Below are 22,502 nucleotides of genomic sequence, written 5' to 3'. Positions count from 1 at the left end.
TGAATTCAACAATTTTTTGCAATCCAGATTTATTTTGGACTCAGAACCATCTTAAATAATCTTCATGCAGTGATATTTCAAGTTCCATATTCATGACGTATTCAAGGAAATTGCCCAAGAGGACATTGTAAAGTGTCGAAACTACATACAACCACATAGAACAGGGGTGTCAAACTCAAATTCACGGAGGGCCAAAATTTAAAACTTGGACTAAGTCGAGGGCCGAACTAAATATTTATTGAAAATTTTCCACAACATCTGCATGTTTTCTCTTCTTTCAACATATGCAATATTAAACTTTAGGATATAACTTTAGGAGGATAATGTTACAGGTCAGGAGTAGGTAGCTCAAGTTCACCCTTTGCTTGACCTGAGGGAAACATATTTGGTCCCTGTGGAGATGTAGTCAGCATTCACAGGCTGTGTCCATTTTGGCCTGCATCAGGACTCAGCATTTCCTGCTCACTCCTCAGGCCCTAGGCCTCTATTCATCCTCGACCCACCATCCCTCTACCTGACCAGTCCTTTACCCAACCTCTACTCACCCCTCACTCCACTCGTTCTGCCTCTACCCACCCCATCCTATACATGCCCCTCTACTGCCTCTCCCCTCAACCTGTTCCTCCCTCTACCCGTCTCTCACCCTCTAATCACCCCTCCCCTACTCGCCATGCCCCTCCCCTTTTACCTCTTCCCTATCCACCCCTCCTTCTACTCATCCCTCCCTCTAACTGCCCCTCGCACCACCATAACTTCCCCTGCCCATTACTCCTCATCTACACCCTCTGCCCACCCCTGCTTACCCACCCACTCAGGCCCAGCACGCTGCCGATCAGCCTTTGTGGACAGCCACCATCTATCTCTTCACGTGCGAGGCCGAACCAGCCATCCCTGGGGTCCGCGCGGGTGCAAGCGCTGAAGGCCGTGGCGACCGGGAGAAGTGCGCTCGCGCTGTGGAAGGGCCATCCGGTGCCAGTCGCGCGGGGCTCGCGCTGCCCGGGGCCTGTGCGCAGCCTGCCACGCCCGTCGTGCCGACAGGAAATCACAGGCGCTCGCCCATCTGCTGCACCGCTCGACAGGTGGGAGAAGTGACTGGTTGTGCGGGGAGCCTTCCAACCGGCTTGCCGGCTGATGACATCGACAGACTTCTCGTGTTACAATGCGGAAGGATGTGCAATGAAGGGGGAGGATGGTGGGGGTGACATTACCAAAAAACAGCATCGGCGGGCCACCTCTAATACATTTTTGAAATGATCTTGTGGGCCAAATATAATTATATTTGGCCCGCGGGCCAGAGTTTGACATGTGTGACATAGAACATAGGACAGAAGCAGGGCCCTTCAGCACATCTAATCTTTGCTGGATTATTTTTCTGCCTAGACCCGTTAACCTCCACCCAGACCATAGCTCTCCATACCCCTTCCATCCAAAAACCTATTTAAATTTTAAAAATACAATTTAATTTTTTTTGAAGCCTAGACATACAGAACGGTAACAGGCCCTTCCGGCTCACGACCCCGTACCGCCCAATTAACCTACAAACCCCCATATGTGAGGATGGGAGGAAATTGGAGCACCCAGAGGAAACACATGCTGACACAGGGAGAACTTACAAACTCCTTACAGACAGTGCTGGATTTGAACCTTGGTCACTGATCCTGTAAAAGTGTTGTGCTAACTGTTAGACTAATTGAAATCTAGCCCACATTCACCACTTTAGATGGCAGCTCGTTCCGCACTCTGTGTGAGGAGAAATTCCCCCTAATGTTACATTTAAATATTTCACCTTTCAACCATTGAAATTGAAATCACTTGATTGGTGCCATTATATAATAATTAGACAAGTGGAATCTTGCCAACTTCCCTTGTGATTACATTGGCTAAGGTGGCCTGGAGTTAAGGGATAGTGAAGGTGAGATTTAGCTTGGCAACCAACAAAATCTCGCCTTTTAGTCCAAAATAAAAATTGCAAAATTCAGTTCAATTTTGTCCAAAGCAGATCTTCCAAAGAATTGCTTGTTTTAACTGGTGTGTTCTGAGGACTTGTTTTGGAAACAGTTTGGCATGGTTATCGAACCCAGTGAGCTGAGTTAAATGCACAATTAGGGTGCAGTAGTCGCTGGGACTGACAATGAGATCAGTCGATGTTCAGCTGTCACATTATTGAGCTCAAAAACTTGTTCAAGCATATTACAGTTAAAAGTCCAAAAATCCAGATGCCAGAAATCCGGACCACCCGAGAATCTACATCTTTTGAAAATTCTCAAACTTTAAATATTTAGTGGGCTGTTGCGTGTGTGCGTGAGTAAACCCCACGGATGGACCCCGCTTTTTGTCAAGTGTTGACTTAATTTTTATTTAAAACTGCTCATTCTGATAAAGCATTGTAGCGGCAGCTACACTGCTACTGAAAGAACACACAACCAGATGGGTTGAGCTCAGTGAGCAGACCTGATTTATTGCAGGCTGCTGGGCTAGACTTGTACTCCAAGCCCGGACCTGGCTGAGAACCACACTGGTGGGGGGGTGGGGGGGGGAGGAGCTGACGTCACCCGGGCATCACGTGGTTCCCCCAGTGCGGGCTTCTGAGCCCTGTGCTGAGAAGTAGGGGAAACCCCCGACGGCGCCATTTTGGCCGGCTGCCCCGCCACTTGGATTACAAGCAGGGCCGGTTCGCCTGCCTAGTGGTGTGCCGCCACAGCATGTTGTATTTTACTAATAAACTATCAAAATTTATCTGTTCATCTCTTCTTTATTCCAACTCAGCGGTTAGCGCAACACCTTTTACAGCACCAGCCATTGGGACTGGGGTTCGAATCCTGTGCTGTCTGTAAGTGAGTTTGGACATTCTGTCTGGGTTTTCATCGGGAGCTCCAGTTTCCTTCTCCTGTTCAAAACGTACCGGGGGTGTAGGTTAATTGAGTGCAAATTGGGCAGCACGGACTCATGGGCCAAAATGGCCTGTACCATGCTGCTTGTCTAAATTTAAATGTAAATTTTTTTAAAAATTAAATTTGAATTTTAAAAGTGCTGCCTAAGAATCCTGAAAATCCGGATTTTTCGACTTTTACTGTATCGTAATGGGCTTTTATCCTTTAGAACACAACAATGATTGCAGGCTGTATTCTTTCTTTTACATTTTCTTTCTATTTTGTGTCCATTGGTGTATTTTTGCCACAAGCAAACTTCCAAAAACTAAGAGGGTACAAGAGTTCCTCTCTTCCTTTCTTTTATTGAAGCTGTCGATAAACTGTCTTGTGCATTGTTGGTTACAGTACGGATCATCAGGGCTGCCTGCTGATATAGGTTCACCCTCCCTCGTCCGGCACCCTGTGGCCCACAGTTGACTGGTTTGGAGACTGAGATGCTGCCATTAACTCGCTTGGACCCCCAAATGGAGTGTGTTTAAAATCTGCTCCAATGAACCACAGATGTCCTGTGTGATCATACAAATATGTCAGAAAATGTATTATTTTTGTTCATGCTGATGTTTTTGTATAGCCTAACTGGCTGTTTCCATTGGTTATAGAATCTGTGATGAATGGGAATCTCTTTGGGGGTTAACAAAAAGTATGAGGTGTTTATAAAAAAAAGGGTTATAAAAAAATAGAGAATCTCACCACAAGTAACCATAGAGGCAGAGGTTATTGCCTGGTGTAAAAGAGAATTTGATCCAGTTTTGGAAAACAAAGACTGGTGAAATTTAACACAATTTATGCATGTGGTTTTGGAAATCGGGACCCTAATCCAATACAAATGCATTTGTTGTATTTACAAATATAATTGATATTAGAATAAAAACAGAGAATGTGCATTATTATCCATCAGATTTATTAGACAGCTCCAAATTAAAGACAGGTTAAAAATGTGTCGGTTTTGTAATTGCAGTAGGATCTCCCAAGGCCATGGGTTGACTACACCCAACTCTAGCTCCTGCTGGGCACATTTCTCCTTCATTTGCCCTTCTAGTACGACGTTACAAATTGATAGTGTCTGTGACGAACATAACTTGGTCAATAGTGTTCACTGGTAACAACCGACTGCTCACATCAATCACGTTCTATATTACAGCGTAGTACAGGCCCTTCAGCCCACAATATTGTACTGTCCTATATCTACTCCCTGATCAATTTAACCCAGCCATTCTCAACATACAGCATGGTAAAACAGGCCCTTCTAGCCCACGAGCCTGTGCCACCCACCTCCCGCCTGTATTCACCTGTGACCTCCTAACTGTACTCATCCCCCTTCTCCTCCCTACTTCACCTTTTTATTCAGCCATCTGCTCATTTATACCTCTACCCGACAAAGGGCCCAGGCCAGAAATGTTGGTCACCCTTTACTTCCTGTGGACACTGCACGACCTGCTGAGTTTCTCCATCATGTTTGTGTAATGACATCTATTCTCCAAAAGATGCCACAAGTAGAGGGACAGATTAAACAGACCCATTATTGTCATGTTTGACACCTGCAATAGGTGACTTCAATGACATTTCTTCCCCAAATATTCTACTCCTCCCCAGCCTTGCATCAGTTACTGATTTAAGCATATAAATAAGGACCTGGAAAGTTAGAGGCTGTAACTTTTCCCCCTTCCCTTGCAGATATGACCTGATGAGACATTGCTGGCAATGGAAAGCAAAGCATCGGCCAAACTGGTCAGAGCTGATCACGAAATTGAACTCGCTGATGAATACTGCTGATGGGGCTGGACTACTTCAGGTAGCTGACAACCTGGATCTTAGCCAATACAAGCAAGCTGCTGGGATTTTATGATGGGAAGGCAGCTTGGCTGGGACGATTTCTGAACTGAAAATATTCAGAGTGAAACACCTATCATAGGCCACAATGGCCATCGGCCCCAGTAGTAGGACACTTCCTGATTGCATGTTGATCAGCTGGGAATTGGTTTGGAACATAACGGAAGAAGCCAGGACTGTTAGGACTGGAGAAGCCCTATTCAGCTGAGGTAGCCAAGCAACAGGAGGTTCCCTTGTTGCCATAGCATACACTGATGGCTTGAATTGTGTACCAAACCAGCACTGGCACCCTGCTGATGTGTGGCAACTGAAGAGCAAGAACTGTTCTATAGGAGGACAAGTGACAGTCACAACTTTGGGGGTTGGGAGGAAGAAAGTTCAGAAAACAAGCCTTAAATATCATTGCATGTACTCTGGTCCTGGTTAGTGGCTGAGAGTCCATATCTAGGGAGGTCAGGAGCAGTAACATTTATCACAACTAATAACAGTCTTTTGGTTCAACACACAACGAACCTGCTGTAAAGTTCTAATGAAGTTGATCGGTCTCACCCACTCCACGTGAAAACCAGGCTTCTTCTGAAACTGCAGATCAATATAGGAACATTTTTCATGTGGGAGGTGGGGATTGTAGAAAAAAAAAGAATAATTATCCTGGAAATATTCCAGCATCTCCAGGAATTTCTGTAATGTACAGAAAAACATCGGAATAAACTTGCAGAGAAGACGTTTAAATCTGGTCTGAGAACTTGGTCTGAATGTACTTACAATGGAACATTCCAACTATGGATTGGCAGGTGCTTTTTCTCCGCAACACCCTTACTTCCTTCACCAGTCACACCACCTCCCCAACCCCCATCTTTCCTGATCTTACTGACAGCAATGCTGTGGTTTTTTTTAAAAACCCTGATCTGAGGCTTGTTCCTATGCAATACGACAAAGCAAACCCAAGTAGGTTGATGGAGTATTCCTTTGACATCCATTCACTGGTGGCTTGTATAACGTTCAAAATGATACTAGTAGGGTCTGCAGATATTTTTTTTTAATTGCCAATGCTGCCAAAGTTACTGTAATTGGTGTGGACCCAGGGAGAGCAGGGAGCGGAGGCTCAGCTCTGCAGGGTCCTACTGCCCTGTCTAACTGCTGATGGCTCTGGACAGGCTTTAAATGGCCTGGTAAAGGAGCCAACATTGTTTTATTTAAAAAATTCTTCACCTGCAAGGTCTGGGCCCAAGTTGTCAGTGCCTGTGTTCAGCCGTGGCCTCAAGGGGTTGTAGACTCCGGGGCAGCAGCAGACTGGCGCAGGACAAACCCTCCTTCCCCCCCTGCCCCTCCACTACCATGTGGAGGAGAAGCAGAGGACACATACCTAAGGACAGTGACCACAGAAGTAGATCGGGGAGGGGCTCTGCAGATGAAAACACACACAGGGGATGAGCTGTGGGCGACTTGCCCGTGAGGAACCCGTGGGCTGCTGGCGATGAGGTCAAAAGACTCGCACCAGGCTGCCGTAGACTGGTTCATGAGAGCCAGGTATCGAAGCTGGGATTCAAGAGGGTGCCGAGGACAATGAGGGTTCCTGAAGGGCCCTGGCTGCTGAGGGCTTCCTCATCATGTCGGAGGTATGGTTGTGAAGCTTGGGTTGCTGATGGTTTGAACTGGAATCTTATGCAACTGTGGGAGTGAGGAGGCCAATCTGTCGACCCTCAGTGACTCGGGTGGGGGGGGGGGGGGCTCTCTGACTATAAGGGGCACCGGGCAATGCTCATAGTGAATCTTTGCCTTTTGGCAGACTAAAGGCAATGTAATATTTATGCTTTATTACATGACAATAAATAGTATTTGATCATGGAAAGAAATCTACAATCAGCAAGGAATATCTGATCACTTCCAAGAAACTAAACTATGGAAAGTGTAGATGAGACCCTCTGCAGGACAGATAAAGGATCAGATCTGAAATGTTAACTGAACATTTTGACCCACAGATGCTGTCTGACCTTTTGTGTCCTTCCGGTGATTCTTAGTCTGCTCAAGATTCCAGCACCTGCAGCTTTTGTGTTTCATTTTGGACAGTCTGAGTGGTGAACAACAGTAAATCTTTAACTATCCATTGATAGAGGGAAACAACCTGATTCAGTCAATAGCACGAAAGCTGCATTTGAGGCACGACCTTTCTGCTGGTTGTTTTCATTAACAGTGTTCAAGATCGTATCCTAATTCTATGTACTCCAACTGCAACCATCCAGGGCCTAATGTGATAAAATTTGTGAATAACACAGGTAGCCTTGTATCGGTATAAACCCTGGAAAACCCAAATATGAACATTGAAATAAACTCGAGGGATACCTTGACATGAAATTTCATTCAGCTCCAAACAGTTTCTGCACAATGCAGGAGATGTCAGCTCTTCCAAAGCAGGCAGTGGGCACTTGGCCTTGGAAGCATGATCTTCCATGATGTGAAGGCATGCTGGTGATCCATTAGGAGACGTGTAGATGACATTCCATGATGTGAAGGCATGCTGGTGATCCATTAGGAGACGTGTAGATGACATTCCATGATGTGAAGGCATGCTGGTGATCCATTAGGAGACGTGTAGATGACATTCCATGATGTGAAGGCATGCTGGTGATCCATTAGGAGACGTGTAGATGACATTCCATGATGTGAAGGCATGCTGGTGATCCATTAGGAGACGTGTAGATGACATTCCATGACGTGAAGGCATGCTGGTGATCCATTAGGAGACGTGTAGATGACATTCCATGACGTGAAGGCATGCTGGTGATCCATTAGGAGACGTGTAGATGACATTCCATGATGTGAAGGCATGCTGGTGATCCATTAGGAGACGTGTAGATGACATTCCATGATGTGAATGCATGCTGGTGATCCTTTAGGTGACGTGTAGATGACATTCCATGATGTGAAGGCATGCTGGTGATCCATTAGGAGACGTGTAGATGACATTCCATGATGTGAAGGCATGCTGGTGATCCATTAGGAGACGTGTAGATGACATTCCATGATGTGAAGGCATGCTGGTGATCCATTAGGAGACGTGTAGATGACATTCCATGATGTGAAGGCATGCTGGTGATCCATTAGGAGATGTGTAGATGACATTATATGATGTGAAGGCATGCTGGTGATCCATTAGGAGACGTGTAGATGACATTCCATGATGTGAAGGCATATTGGTGATCCATTGGGAGACGTGTAGATGACATTCCATGATGTGAAGGCATGCTGCTGATCCATTAGGAGACGTGTAGATGACATTCCATGATGTGAAGGCATGCTGGTGATCCATTAGGAGACGTGTAGATGACATTCCATGATGTGAAGGCATGCTGGTGATCCATTAGGAGACGTGTAGATGACATTCCATGATGTGAAGGCATGCTGGTGATCCATTAGGAGACGTGTAGATGACATTCCATGATGTGAAGGCATGCTGGTGATCCATTAGGAGACGTGTAGATGACATTCCATGATGGGAAGGCATGCTGGTGATCCATTAGGAGACGTGTAGATGACATTCCATGATGTGAAGGCATGCTGGTGATCCATTAGGAGACGTGTAGATGACATTCCATGACGTGAAGGCATGCTGGTGATCCATTAGGAGACGTGTAGATGACATTCCATGATGTGAAGGCATGCTGGTGATCCATTAGGAGACGTGTAGATGACATTCCATGATGTGAAGGCATGCTGGTGATCCATTAGGAGACGTGTAGATGACATTCCATGATGTGAAGGCATGCTGGTGATCCATTAGGAGACGTGTAGATGACATTCCATGATGTGAAGGCATGCTGGTGATCCATTAGGAGACGTGTAGATGACATTCCATGATGTGAAGGCATGCTGGTGATCCATTAGGAGATGTGTAGATGACATTATATGATGTGAAGGCATGCTGGTGATCCATTAGGAGACGTGTAGATGACATTCCATGATGTGAAGGCATATTGGTGATCCATTGGGAGACGTGTAGATGACATTCCATGATGTGAAGGCATGCTGCTGATCCATTAGGAGACGTGTAGATGACATTCCATGATGTGAAGGCATGCTGGTGATCCATTAGGAGACGTGTAGATGACATTCCATGATGTGAAGGCATGCTGGTGATCCATTAGGAGACGTGTAGATGACATTCCATGATGTGAAGGCATGCTGGTGATCCATTAGGAGACGTGTAGATGACATTCCATGATGTGAAGGCATGCTGGTGATCCATTAGGAGACGTGTAGATGACATTCCATGATGTGAAGGCATGCTGGTGATCCATTAGGAGACGTGTAGATGACATTCCATGATGTGAAGGCATGCTGGTGATCCATTAGGAGACGTGTAGATGACATTCCATGATGTGAAGGCATGCTGGTGATCCATTAGGAGACGTGTAGATGACATTATATGATGTGAAGGCATGCTGGTGATCCATTAGGAGACGTGTAGATGACATTCCATGATGTGAAGGCATATTGCTGATCCATTGGGAGACGTGTAGATGACATTCCATGATGTGAAGGCATGCTGCTGATCCATTAGGAGACGTGTAGATGACATTCCATGATGTGAAGGCATGCTGGTGATCCATTAGGAGACGTGTAGATGACATTCCATGATGTGAAGGCATGCTGGTGATCCATTAGGAGACGTGTAGATGACATTCCATGATGTGAAGGCATGCTGGTGATCCATTAGGAGACGTGTAGATGACATTCCATGATGTGAAGGCATGCTGGTGATCCATTAGGAGACGTGTAGATGACATTCCATGATGTGAAGGCATGCTGGTGATCCATTAGGAGACGTGTAGATGACATTCCATGACGTGAAGGCATGCTGGTGATCCATTAGGAGACGTGTAGATGACATTCCATGACGTGAAGGCATGCTGGTGATCCATTAGGAGACGTGTAGATGACATTCCATAATGTGAAGGCATGCTGGTGATCCATTAGGAGATGTGTAGATGACATTATATGATGTGAAGGCATGCTGGTGATCCATTAGGAGACGTGTAGATGACATTCCATGATGTGAAGGCATATTGGTGATCCATTGGGAGACGTGTAGATGACATTCCATGATGTGAAGGCATGCTGCTGATCCATTAGGAGACGTGTAGATGACATTCCATGATGTGAAGGAATGCTGGTGATCCATTAGGAGACGTGTAGATAACATTCCATGATGTGAAGGCATGCTGGTGATCCATTAGGAGACGTGTAGATGACATTCCATGATGTGAAGGCATGCTGGTGATCCATTAGGAGACGTGTAGATGACATTCCATGATGTGAAGGCATGCTGGTGATCCATTAGGAGACGTGTAGATGACATTCCATGATGTGAAGGCATGCTGGTGATCCATTAGGAGACGTGTAGATGACATTCCATGATGTGAAGGCATGCTGGTGATCCATTAGGAGACGTGTAGATGACATTCCATGACGTGAAGGCATGCTGGTGATCCATTAGGAGACGTGTAGATGACATTCCATGACGTGAAGGCATGCTGGTGATCCATTAGGAGACGTGTAGATGACATTCCATGATGTGAAGGCATGCTGGTGATCCATTAGGAGACGTGTAGATGACATTCCATGATGTGAATGCATGCTGGTGATCCTTTAGGTGACGTGTAGATGACATTCCATGATGTGAAGGCATGCTGGTGATCCATTAGGAGACGTTTAGATGACATTCCATGATGTGAAGGCATGCTGGTGATCCATTAGGAGACGTGTAGATGACATTCCATGATGTGAAGGCATGCTGGTGATCCATTAGGAGACGTGTAGATGACATTCCATGATGTGAAGGCATGCTGGTGATCCATTAGGAGATGTGTAGATGACATTATATGATGTGAAGGCATGCTGGTGATCCATTAGGAGACGTGTAGATGACATTCCATGATGTGAAGGCATATTGGTGATCCATTGGGAGACGTGTAGATGACATTCCATGATGTGAAGGCATGCTGCTGATCCATTAGGAGACGTGTAGATGACATTCCATGATGTGAAGGCATGCTGGTGATCCATTAGGAGACGTGTAGATGACATTCCATGATGTGAAGGCATGCTGGTGATCCATTAGGAGACGTGTAGATGACATTCCATGATGTGAAGGCATGCTGGTGATCCATTAGGAGACGTGTAGATGACATTCCATGATGTGAAGGCATGCTGGTGATCCATTAGGAGACGTGTAGATGACATTCCATGATGTGAAGGCATGCTGGTGATCCATTAGGAGACGTGTAGATGACATTCCATGATGTGAAGGCATGCTGGTGATCCATTAGGAGACGTGTAGATGACATTCCATGATGTGAAGGCATGCTGGTGATCCATTAGGAGACGTGTAGATGACATTCCATGATGTGAAGGCATGCTGGTGATCCATTAGGAGACGTGTAGATGACATTCCATGACGTGAAGGCATGCTGGTGATCCATTAGGAGACGTGTAGATGACATTCCATGACGTGAAGGCATGCTGGTGATCCATTAGGAGACGTGTAGATGACATTCCATGATGTGAAGGCATGCTGGTGATCCATTAGGAGACGTGTAGATGACATTCCATAATGTGAAGGCATGCTGGTGATCCATTAGGAGATGTGTAGATGACATTATATGATGTGAAGGCATGCTGGTGATCCATTAGGAGACGTGTAGATGACATTCCATGATGTGAAGGCATATTGGTGATCCATTGGGAGACGTGTAGATGACATTCCATGATGTGAAGGCATGCTGCTGATCCATTAGGAGACGTGTAGATGACATTCCATGATGTGAAGGCATGCTGGTGATCCATTAGGAGACGTGTAGATAACATTCCATGATGTGAAGGCATGCTGGTGATCCATTAGGAGACGTGTAGATGACATTCCATGATGTGAAGGCATGCTGGTGATCCATTAGGAGACGTGTAGATGACATTCCATGATGTGAAGGCATGCTGGTGATCCATTAGGAGACGTGTAGATGACATTCCATGATGTGAAGGCATGCTGGTGATCCATTAGGAGACGTGTAGATGACATTCCATGATGTGAAGGCATGCTGGTGATCCATTAGGAGACGTGTAGATGACATTCCATGACGTGAAGGCATGCTGGTGATCCATTAGGAGACGTGTAGATGACATTCCATGACGTGAAGGCATGCTGGTGATCCATTAGGAGACGTGTAGATGACATTCCATGATGTGAAGGCATGCTGGTGATCCATTAGGAGACGTGTAGATGACATTCCATGATGTGAATGCATGCTGGTGATCCTTTAGGTGACGTGTAGATGACATTCCATGATGTGAAGGCATGCTGGTGATCCATTAGGAGACGTTTAGATGACATTCCATGATGTGAAGGCATGCTGGTGATCCATTAGGAGACGTGTAGATGACATTCCATGATGTGAAGGCATGCTGGTGATCCATTAGGAGACGTGTAGATGACATTCCATGATGTGAAGGCATGCTGGTGATCCATTAGGAGATGTGTAGATGACATTATATGATGTGAAGGCATGCTGGTGATCCATTAGGAGACGTGTAGATGACATTCCATGATGTGAAGGCATATTGGTGATCCATGGGGAGACGTGTAGATGACATTCCATGATGTGAAGGCATGCTGCTGATCCATTAGGAGACGTGTAGATGACATTCCATGATGTGAAGGCATGCTGGTGATCCATTAGGAGACGTGTAGATGACATTCCATGATGTGAAGGCATGCTGGTGATCCATTAGGAGACGTGTAGATGACATTCCATGATGTGAAGGCATGCTGGTGATCCATTAGGAGACGTGTAGATGACATTCCATGATGTGAAGGCATGCTGGTGATCCATTAGGAGACGTGTAGATGACATTCCATGATGTGAAGGCATGCTGGTGATCCATTAGGAGACGTGTAGATGACATTCCATGATGTGAAGGCATGCTGGTGATCCATTAGGAGACGTGTAGATGACATTCCATGATGTGAAGGCATGCTGGTGATCCATTAGGAGACGTGTAGATGACATTCCATGATGTGAAGGCATGCTGGTGATCCATTAGGAGACGTGTAGATGACATTCCATGACGTGAAGGCATGCTGGTGATCCATTAGGAGACGTGTAGATGACATTCCATGACGTGAAGGCATGCTGGTGATCCATTAGGAGACGTGTAGATGACATTCCATGATGTGAAGGCATGCTGGTGATCCATTAGGAGACGTGTAGATGACATTCCATGATGTGAATGCATGCTGGTGATCCTTTAGGTGACGTGTAGATGACATTCCATGATGTGAAGGCATGCTGGTGATCCATTAGGAGACGTGTAGATGACATTCCATGATGTGAAGGCATGCTGGTGATCCATTAGGAGACGTGTAGATGACATTCCATGATGTGAAGGCATGCTGGTGATCCATTAGGAGACGTGTAGATGACATTCCATGATGTGAAGGCATGCTGGTGATCCATTAGGAGATGTGTAGATGACATTATATGATGTGAAGGCATGCTGGTGATCCATTAGGAGACGTGTAGATGACATTCCATGATGTGAAGGCATATTGGTGATCCATTGGGAGACGTGTAGATGACATTCCATGATGTGAAGGCATGCTGCTGATCCATTAGGAGACGTGTAGATGACATTCCATGATGTGAAGGCATGCTGGTGATCCATTAGGAGACGTGTAGATGACATTCCATGATGTGAAGGCATGCTGGTGATCCATTAGGAGACGTGTAGATGACATTCCATGATGTGAAGGCATGCTGGTGATCCATTAGGAGACGTGTAGATGACATTCCATGATGTGAAGGCATGCTGGTGATCCATTAGGAGACGTGTAGATGACATTCCATGATGTGAAGGCATGCTGGTGATCCATTAGGAGACGTGTAGATGACATTCCATGATGTGAAGGCATGCTGGTGATCCATTAGGAGACGTGTAGATGACATTCCATGACGTGAAGGCATGCTGGTGATCCATTAGGGGACGTGTAGATGACATTCCATGACGTGAAGGCATGCTGGTGATCCATTAGGAGACGTGTAGATGACATTCCATGATGTGAAGGCATGCTGGTGATCCATTAGGAGACGTGTAGATGACATTCCATGATGTGAATGCATGCTGGTGATCCTTTAGGTGACGTGTAGATGACATTCCATGATGTGAAGGCATGCTGGTGATCCATTAGGAGACGTGTAGATGACATTCCATGATGTGAAGGCATGCTGGTGATCCATTAGGAGACGTGTAGATGATATTCCATGATGTGAAGGCATGCTGGTGATCCATTAGGAGACGTGTAGATGACATTCCATGATGTGAAGGCATGCTGGTGATCCATTAGGAGATGTGTAGATGACATTATATGATGTGAAGGCATGCTGGTGATCCATTAGGAGACGTGTAGATGACATTCCATGATGTGAAGGCATATTGGTGATCCATTGGGAGACGTGTAGATGACATTCCATGATGTGAAGGCATGCTGCTGATCCATTAGGAGACGTGTAGATGACATTCCATGATGTGAAGGCATGCTGGTGATCCATTAGGAGACGTGTAGATGACATTCCATGATGTGAAGGCATGCTGGTGATCCATTAGGAGACGTGTAGATGACATTCCATGATGTGAAGGCATGCTGGTGATCCATTAGGAGACGTGTAGATGACATTCCATGATGTGAAGGCATGCTGGTGATCCATTAGGAGACGTGTAGATGACATTCCATGATGTGAAGGCATGCCGGTGATCCATTAGGTGACGTGTAGATGACATTCCATGATGTGAAGGCATATTGGTGATCCATTGGGAGACGTGTAGATGACATTCCATGATGTGAAGACATGCTGCTGATCCATTAGGAGACGTGTAGATGACATTCCATGATGTGAAGGCATGCTGGTGATCCATTAGGAGACGTGTAGATGACATTCCATGATGTGAAGGCATGCTGGTGATCCATTAGGAGACGTGTAGATGACATTCCATGATGTGAAGGCATGCTGGTGATCCATTAGGAGACGTGTAGATGACATTCCATGATGTGAAGGCATGCTGGTGATCCATTAGGAGACGTGTAGATGACATTCCATGATGTGAAGGCATGCTGGTGATCCATTAGGAGACGTGTAGATGACATTCCATGACGTGAAGGCATGCTGGTGATCCATTAGGAGACGTGTAGATGACATTCCATGACGTGAAGGCATGCTGGTGATCCATTAGGAGACGTGTAGATGACATTCCATGACGTGAAGGCATGCTGGTGATCCATTAGGAGACGTGTAGATGACATTCCATGATGTGAAGGCATGCTGGTGATCCATTAGGAGACGTGTAGATGACATTCCATGATGTGAATGCATGCTGGTGATCCTTTAGGTGACGTGTAGATGACATTCCATGATGTGAAGGCATGCTGGTGATCGATTAGGAGACGTGTAGATGACATTCCATGATGTGAAGGCATGCTGGTGATCCATTAGGAGACTTGTAGATGACATTCCATGATGTGAAGGCATGCTGGTGATCCATTAGGAGACGTGTAGATGACATTCCATGATGTGAAGGCATGCTGGTGATCCATTAGGAGATGTGTAGATGACATTATATGATGTGAAGGCATGCTGGTGATCCATTAGGAGACGTGTAGATGACATTCCATGATGTGAAGGCATATTGGTGATCCATTGGGAGACGTGTAGATGACATTCCATGATGTGAAGGCATGCTGCTGATCCATTAGGAGACGTGTAGATGACATTCCATGATGTGAAGGCATGCTGGTGATCCATTAGGAGACGTGTAGATGACATTCCATGATGTGAAGGCATGCTGGTGATCCATTAGGAGACGTGTAGATGACATTCCATGATGTGAAGGCATGCTGGTGATCCATTAGGAGACGTGTAGATGACATTCCATGATGTGAAGGCATATTGGTGATCCATTGGGAGGCGTGTAGATGACATTCCATGATGTGAAGGCATGCTGCTGATCCATTAGGAGACGTGTAGATGACATTCCATGATGTGAAGGCATGCTGGTGATCCATTAGGAGACGTGTAGATGACATTCCATGATGTGAAGGCATGCTGGTGATCCATTAGGAGACGTGTAGATGACATTCCATGATGTGAAGGCATGCTGGTGATCCATTAGGAGACGTGTAGATGACATTCCATGATGTGAAGGCATGCTGGTGATCCATTAGGAGACGTGTAGATGACATTCCATGATGTGAAGGCATGCTGGTGATCCATTAGGAGACGTGTAGATGACATTCCATGATGTGAAGGCATGCTGGTGATCCATTAGGAGACGTGTAGATGACATTCCATGATGTGAAGGCATGCTGGTGATCCATTAGGAGACGTGTAGATGACATTCCATGATGTGAAGGCATGCTGGTGATCCATTAGGAGACGTGTAGATGACATTCCATGACGTGAAGGCATGCTGGTGATCCATTAGGAGACGTGTAGATGACATTCCATGACGTGAAGGCATGCTGGTGATCCATTAGGAGACGTGTAGATGACATTCCATGATGTGAAGGCATGCTGGTGATCCATTAGGAGACGTGTAGATGACATTCCATGATGTGAATGCATGCTGGTGATCCTTTAGGTGACGTGTAGATGACATTCCATGATGTGAAGGCATGCTGGTGATCCATTAGGAGACGTGTAGATGACATTCCATGATGTGAAGGCATGCTGGTGATCCATTAGTAGACGTGTAGATGACATTCCATGATGTGAAGGCATGCTGGTGATCCATTAGGAGACGTGTAGATGACATTCCATGATGTGAAGGCATGCTGGTGATCCATTAGGAGATGTGTAGATGACATTATATGATGTGAAGGCATGCTGGTGATCCATTAGGAGACGTGTAGATGACATTCCATGATGTGAAGGCATATTGGTGATCCATTGGGAGACGTGTAGATGACATTCCATGATGTGAAGGCATGCTGCTGATCCATTAGGAGACGTGTAGATGACATTCCATGATGTGAAGGCATGCTGGTGATCCATTAGGAGACGTGTAGATGACATTCCATGATGTGAAGGCATGCTGGTGATCCATTAGGAGACGTGTAGATGACATTCCATGATGTGAAGGCATGCTGGTGATCCATTAGGAGACGTGTAGATGACATTCCATGATGTGAAGGCATGCTGGTGATCCATTAGGAGACGTGTAGATGACATTCCATGATGTGAAGGCATGCTGGTGATCCATTAGGAGACGTGTAGATGACATTCCATGATGTGAAGGCATGCTGGTGATCCATTAGGAGACGTGTAGATGACATTCCATGACGTGAAGGCATGCTGGTGATCCATTAGGAGACGTGTAGATGACATTCCATGACGTGAAGGCATGCTGGTGATCCATTAGGAGACGTGTAGATGACATTCCATGATGTGAAGGCATGCTGGTGATCCATTAGGAGACGTGTAGATGACATTCCATGATGTGAATGCATGCTGGTGATCCTTTAGGTGACGTGTAGATGACATTCCATGATGTGAAGGCATGCTGGTGATCCATTAGGAGACGTGTAGATGACATTCCATGATGTGAAGGCATGCTGGTGATCGATTAGGAGACGTGTAGATGACATTCCATGATGTGAAGGCATGCTGGTGATCCATTAGGAGACGTGTAGATGACATTCCATGATGTGAAGGCATGCTGGTGATCGATTAGGAGATGTGTAGATGACATTATATGATGTGAAGGCATGCTGGTGATCCATTAGGAGACGTGTAGATGACATTCCATGATGTGAAGGCATATTGGTGATCCATTGGGAGACGTGTAGATGACATTCCATGATGTGAAGGCATGCTGCTGATCCATTAGGAGACGTGTAGATGACATTCCATGATGTGAAGGCATGCTGGTGATCCATTAGGAGACGTGTAGATGACATTCCATGATGTGAAGGCATGCTGGTGATCCATTAGGAGACGTGTAGATGACATTCCATGATGTGAAGGCATGCTGGTGATCCATTAGGAGACGTGTAGATGACATTCCATGATGTGAAGGCATGCTGGTGATCCATTAGGAGACGTGTAGATGACATTCCATGATGTCAAGGCATGCCGGTGATCCATTAGGTGACGTGTAGATGACATTCCATGATGTGAAGGCATATTGGTGATCCATTGGGAGACGTGTAGATGACATTCCATGATGTGAAGACATGCTGCTGATCCATTAGGAGACGTGTAGATGACATTCCATGATGTGAAGGCATGCTGGTGATCCATTAGGTGACGTGTAGATGACATTCCATGATGTGAAGGCATGCTGGTGATCCATTAGGAGACGTGTAGATGACATTCCATGATGTGAAGGCATGCTGGTGATCCATTAGGAGACGTGTAGATGACATTCCATGATGTGAAGGCATGCTGGTGATCCATTAGGAGACGTGTAGATGACATTCCATGATGTGAAGGCATGCTGGTGATCCATTAGGAGACGTGTAGATGACATTCCATGACGTGAAGGCATGCTGGTGATCCATTAGGAGACGTGTAGATGACATTCCATGACGTGAAGGCATGCTGGTGATCCATTAGGAGACGTGTAGATGACATTCCATGACGTGAAGGCATGCTGGTGATCCATTAGGAGACGTGTAGATGACATTCCATGATGTGAAGGCATGCTGGTGATCCATTAGGAGACGTGTAGATGACATTCCATGATGTGAATGCATGCTGGTGATCCTTTAGGTGACGTGTAGATGACATTCCATGATGTGAAGGCATGCTGGTGATCGATTAGGAGACGTGTAGATGACATTCCATGATGTGAAGGCATGCTGGTGATCCATTAGGAGACTTGTAGATGACATTCCATGATGTGAAGGCATGCTGGTGATCCATTAGGAGACGTGTAGATGACATTCCATGATGTGAAGGCATGCTGGTGATCCATTAGGAGATGTGTAGATGACATTATATGATGTGAAGGCATGCTGGTGATCCATTAGGAGACGTGTAGATGACATTCCATGATGTGAAGGCATATTGGTGATCCATTGGGAGACGTGTAGATGACATTCCATGATGTGAAGGCATGCTGCTGATCCATTAGGAGACGAGTAGATGACATTCCATGATGTGAAGGCATGCTGGTGATCCATTAGGAGACGTGTAGATGACATTCCATGATGTGAAGGCATGCTGGTGATCCATTAGGAGACGTGTAGATGACATTCCATGATGTGAAGGCATGCTGGTGATCCATTAGGAGACGTGTAGATGACATTCCATGATGTGAAGGCATGCTGGTGATCCATTAGGAGACGTGTAGATGACATTCCATGATGTGAAGGCATGCTGGTGATCCATTAGGAGACGTGTAGATGACATTCCATGATGTGAAGGCATGCTGGTGATCCATTAGGAGACGTGTAGATGACATTCCATGACGTGAAGGCATGCTGGTGATCCATTAGGAGACGTGTAGATGACATTCCATGATGTGAAGGCATGCTGGTGATCCATTAGGAGACGTGTAGATGACTTTCCATGATGTGAATGCATGCTGGTGATCCTTTAGGTGACGTGTAGATGACATTCCATGATGTGAAGGCATGCTGGTGATCCATTAGGAGACGTGTAGATGACATTCCATGATGTGAAGGCATGCTGGTGATCCATTAGGAGACGTGTAGATGACATTCCATGATGTGAAGGCATGCTGGTGATCCATTAGGAGACGTGTAGATGACATTCCATGATGTGAAGGCATGCTGGTGATCCATTAGGAGATGTGTAGATGACATTATATGATGTGAAGGCATGCTGGTGATCCATTAGGAGACGTGTAGATGACATTCCATGATGTGAAGGCATATTGGTGATCCATTGGGAGACGTGTAGATGACATTCCATGATGTGAAGGCATGCTGCTGATCCATTAGGAGACGTGTAGATGACATTCCATGATGTGAAGGCATGCTGGTGATCCATTAGGAGACGTGTAGATGACATTCCATGATGTGAAGGCATGCTGGTGATCCATTAGGAGACGTGTAGATGACATTCCATGATGTGAAGGCATGCTGGTGATCCATTAGGAGACGTGTAGATGACATTCCATGATGTGAAGGCATGCTGGTGATCCATTAGGAGACGTGTAGATGACATTCCATGAAGTGAAGGCATGCTGGTGATCCATTAGGAGACGTGTAGATGACATTCCATGACGTGAAGGCATGCTGGTGATCCATTAGGAGACGTGTAGATGACATTCCATGACGTGAAGGCATGCTGGTGATCCATTAGGAGACGTGTAGATGACATTCCATGACGTGAAGGCATGCTGGTGATCCATTAGGAGACGTGTAGATGACATTACATGATGTGAAGGCATGCTGGTGATCCATTAGGAGACGTGTAGTGACATTCCATGATGTGAAGGCATGCTGGTGATCCATTAGGAGATGTGTAGATGACATTATATGATGTGAAGGCATGCTGGTGATCCATTAGGAGACGTGTAGATGACATTCCATGATGTGAAGGCATATTGGTGATCCATTGGGAGACGTGTAGATGACATTCCATGATGTGAAGGCATGCTGGTGATCCATTAGGAGACGTGTAGATGACATTCCATGATGTGAAGGCATGCTGGTGATCCATTAGGAGACGTGTAGATGACATTCCATGATGTGAAGGCATGCTGGTGATCCATTAGGAGACGTGTAGATGAAATTCCATGATGTGAAGGCATGCTGGTGATCCATTAGGAGACGTGTAGATGACATTCCATGATGTGAAGGCATGCTGGTGATCCATTAGGAGACGTGTAGATGACATTCCATGATGTGAAGGCATGCTGGTGATCCATTAGGAGACGTGTAGATGACATTCCATGATGTGAAGGCATGCTGGTGATCCATTAGGAGACGTGTAGATGACATTCCATGACGTGAAGGCATGCTGGTGATCCATTAGGAGACGTGTAGATGACATTCCATGACGTGAAGGCATGCTGGTGATCCATTAGGAGACGTGTAGATGACATTCCATGATGTGAAGGCATGCTGGTGATCCATTAGGAGACGTGTAGATGACATTCCATGATGTGAATGCATGCTGGTGATCATTTAGGTGACGTGTAGATGACATTCCATGATGTGAAGGCATTCTGGTGATCCATTAGGAGACGTGTAGATGACATTCCATGATGTGAAGGCATGCTGGTGATCCATTAGGAGACGTGTAGATGACATTCCATGATGTGAAGGCATGCTGGTGATCCATTAGGAGACGTGTAGATGACATTCCATGATGTGAAGGCATGCTGGTGATCCATTAGGAGATGTGTAGATGACATTATATGATGTGAAGGCATGCTGGTGATCCATTAGGAGACGTGTAGATGACATTCCATGATGTGAAGGCATATTGGTGATCCATTGGGAGACGTGTAGATGACATTCCATGATGTGAAGGCATGCTGCTGATCCATTAGGAGACGAGTAGATGACATTCCATGATGTGAAGTCATGCTGGTGATCCATTAGGAGACGTGTAGATGACATTCCATGATGTGAAGGCATGCTGGTGATCCATTAGGAGACGTGTAGATGACATTCCATGATGTGAAGGCATGCTGGTGATCCATTAGGAGACGTGTAGATGACATTCCATGATGTGAAGGCATGCTGGTGATCCATTAGGAGACGTGTAGATGACATTCCATGATGTGAAGGCATGCTGGTGATCCATTAGGAGACGTGTAGATGACATTCCATGATGTGAAGGCATGCTGGTGATCCATTAGGAGACGTGTAGATGACATTCCATGATGTGAAGGCATGCTGGTGATCCATTAGGAGACGTGTAGATGACATTCCATGATGTGAAGGCATGCTGGTGATCCATTAGGAGACGTGTAGATGACATTCCATGACGTGAAGGCATGCTGGTGATCCATTAGGAGACGTGTAGATGACATTCCATGACGTGAAGGCATGCTGGTGATCCATTAGGAGACGTGTAGATGACATTCCATGATGTGAAGGCATGCTGGTGATCCATTAGGAGACGTGTAGATGACATTCCATGATGTGAATGCATGCTGGTGATCCTTTAGGTGACGTGTAGATGACATTCCATGATGTGAAGGCATGCTGGTGATCCATTAGGAGACGTGTAGATGACATTCCATGATGTGAAGGCATGCTGGTGATCCATTAGGAGACGTGTAGATGACATTCCATGATGTGAAGGCATGCTGGTGATCCATTAGGAGACGTGTAGATGACATTCCATGATGTGAAGGCATGCTGGTGATCCATTAGGAGATGTGTAGATGACATTATATGATGTAAAGGCATGCTGGTGATCCATTAGGAGACGTGTAGATGACATTCCATGATGTGAAGGCATATTGGTGATCCATTGGGAGACGTGTAGATGACATTCCATGATGTGAAGGCATGCTGCTGATCCATTAGGAGACGTGTAGATGACATTCCATGATGTGAAGGCATGCTGGTGATCCATTAGGAGACGTGTAGATGACATTCCATGATGTGAAGGCATGCTGGTGATCCATTAGGAGACGTGTAGATGACATTCCATGATGTGAAGGCATGCTGGTGATCCATTAGGAGACGTGTAGATGACATTCCATGAT

General features: G+C 45.8%; 1 protein-coding gene across 1 annotated transcript in view; it reads left to right on the top strand.

Annotated features, from left to right (window-relative positions):
- LOC138752521 (tyrosine-protein kinase STYK1) overlaps positions 1 to 5,478 on the top strand; it is a 207,328-nt gene extending 201,850 nt beyond the window's left edge. The window contains exon 10 of the mRNA XM_069915324.1: positions 4,605 to 5,478. Coding sequence (XP_069771425.1) covers positions 4,605 to 4,776 — 172 coding nt within the window. The 3' untranslated portion in view covers positions 4,777 to 5,478. The remainder of the gene's footprint in view (positions 1 to 4,604) is intronic.
- Positions 5,479 to 22,502: the final 17,024 nt, after the last annotated feature.

This window comes from Narcine bancroftii, chromosome 2, assembly GCF_036971445.1.
Source record: "Narcine bancroftii isolate sNarBan1 chromosome 2, sNarBan1.hap1, whole genome shotgun sequence".
NCBI lineage: Eukaryota > Metazoa > Chordata > Chondrichthyes > Torpediniformes > Narcinidae > Narcine > Narcine bancroftii.
This window is presented reverse-complemented; position numbering and strand designations above follow the sequence as displayed.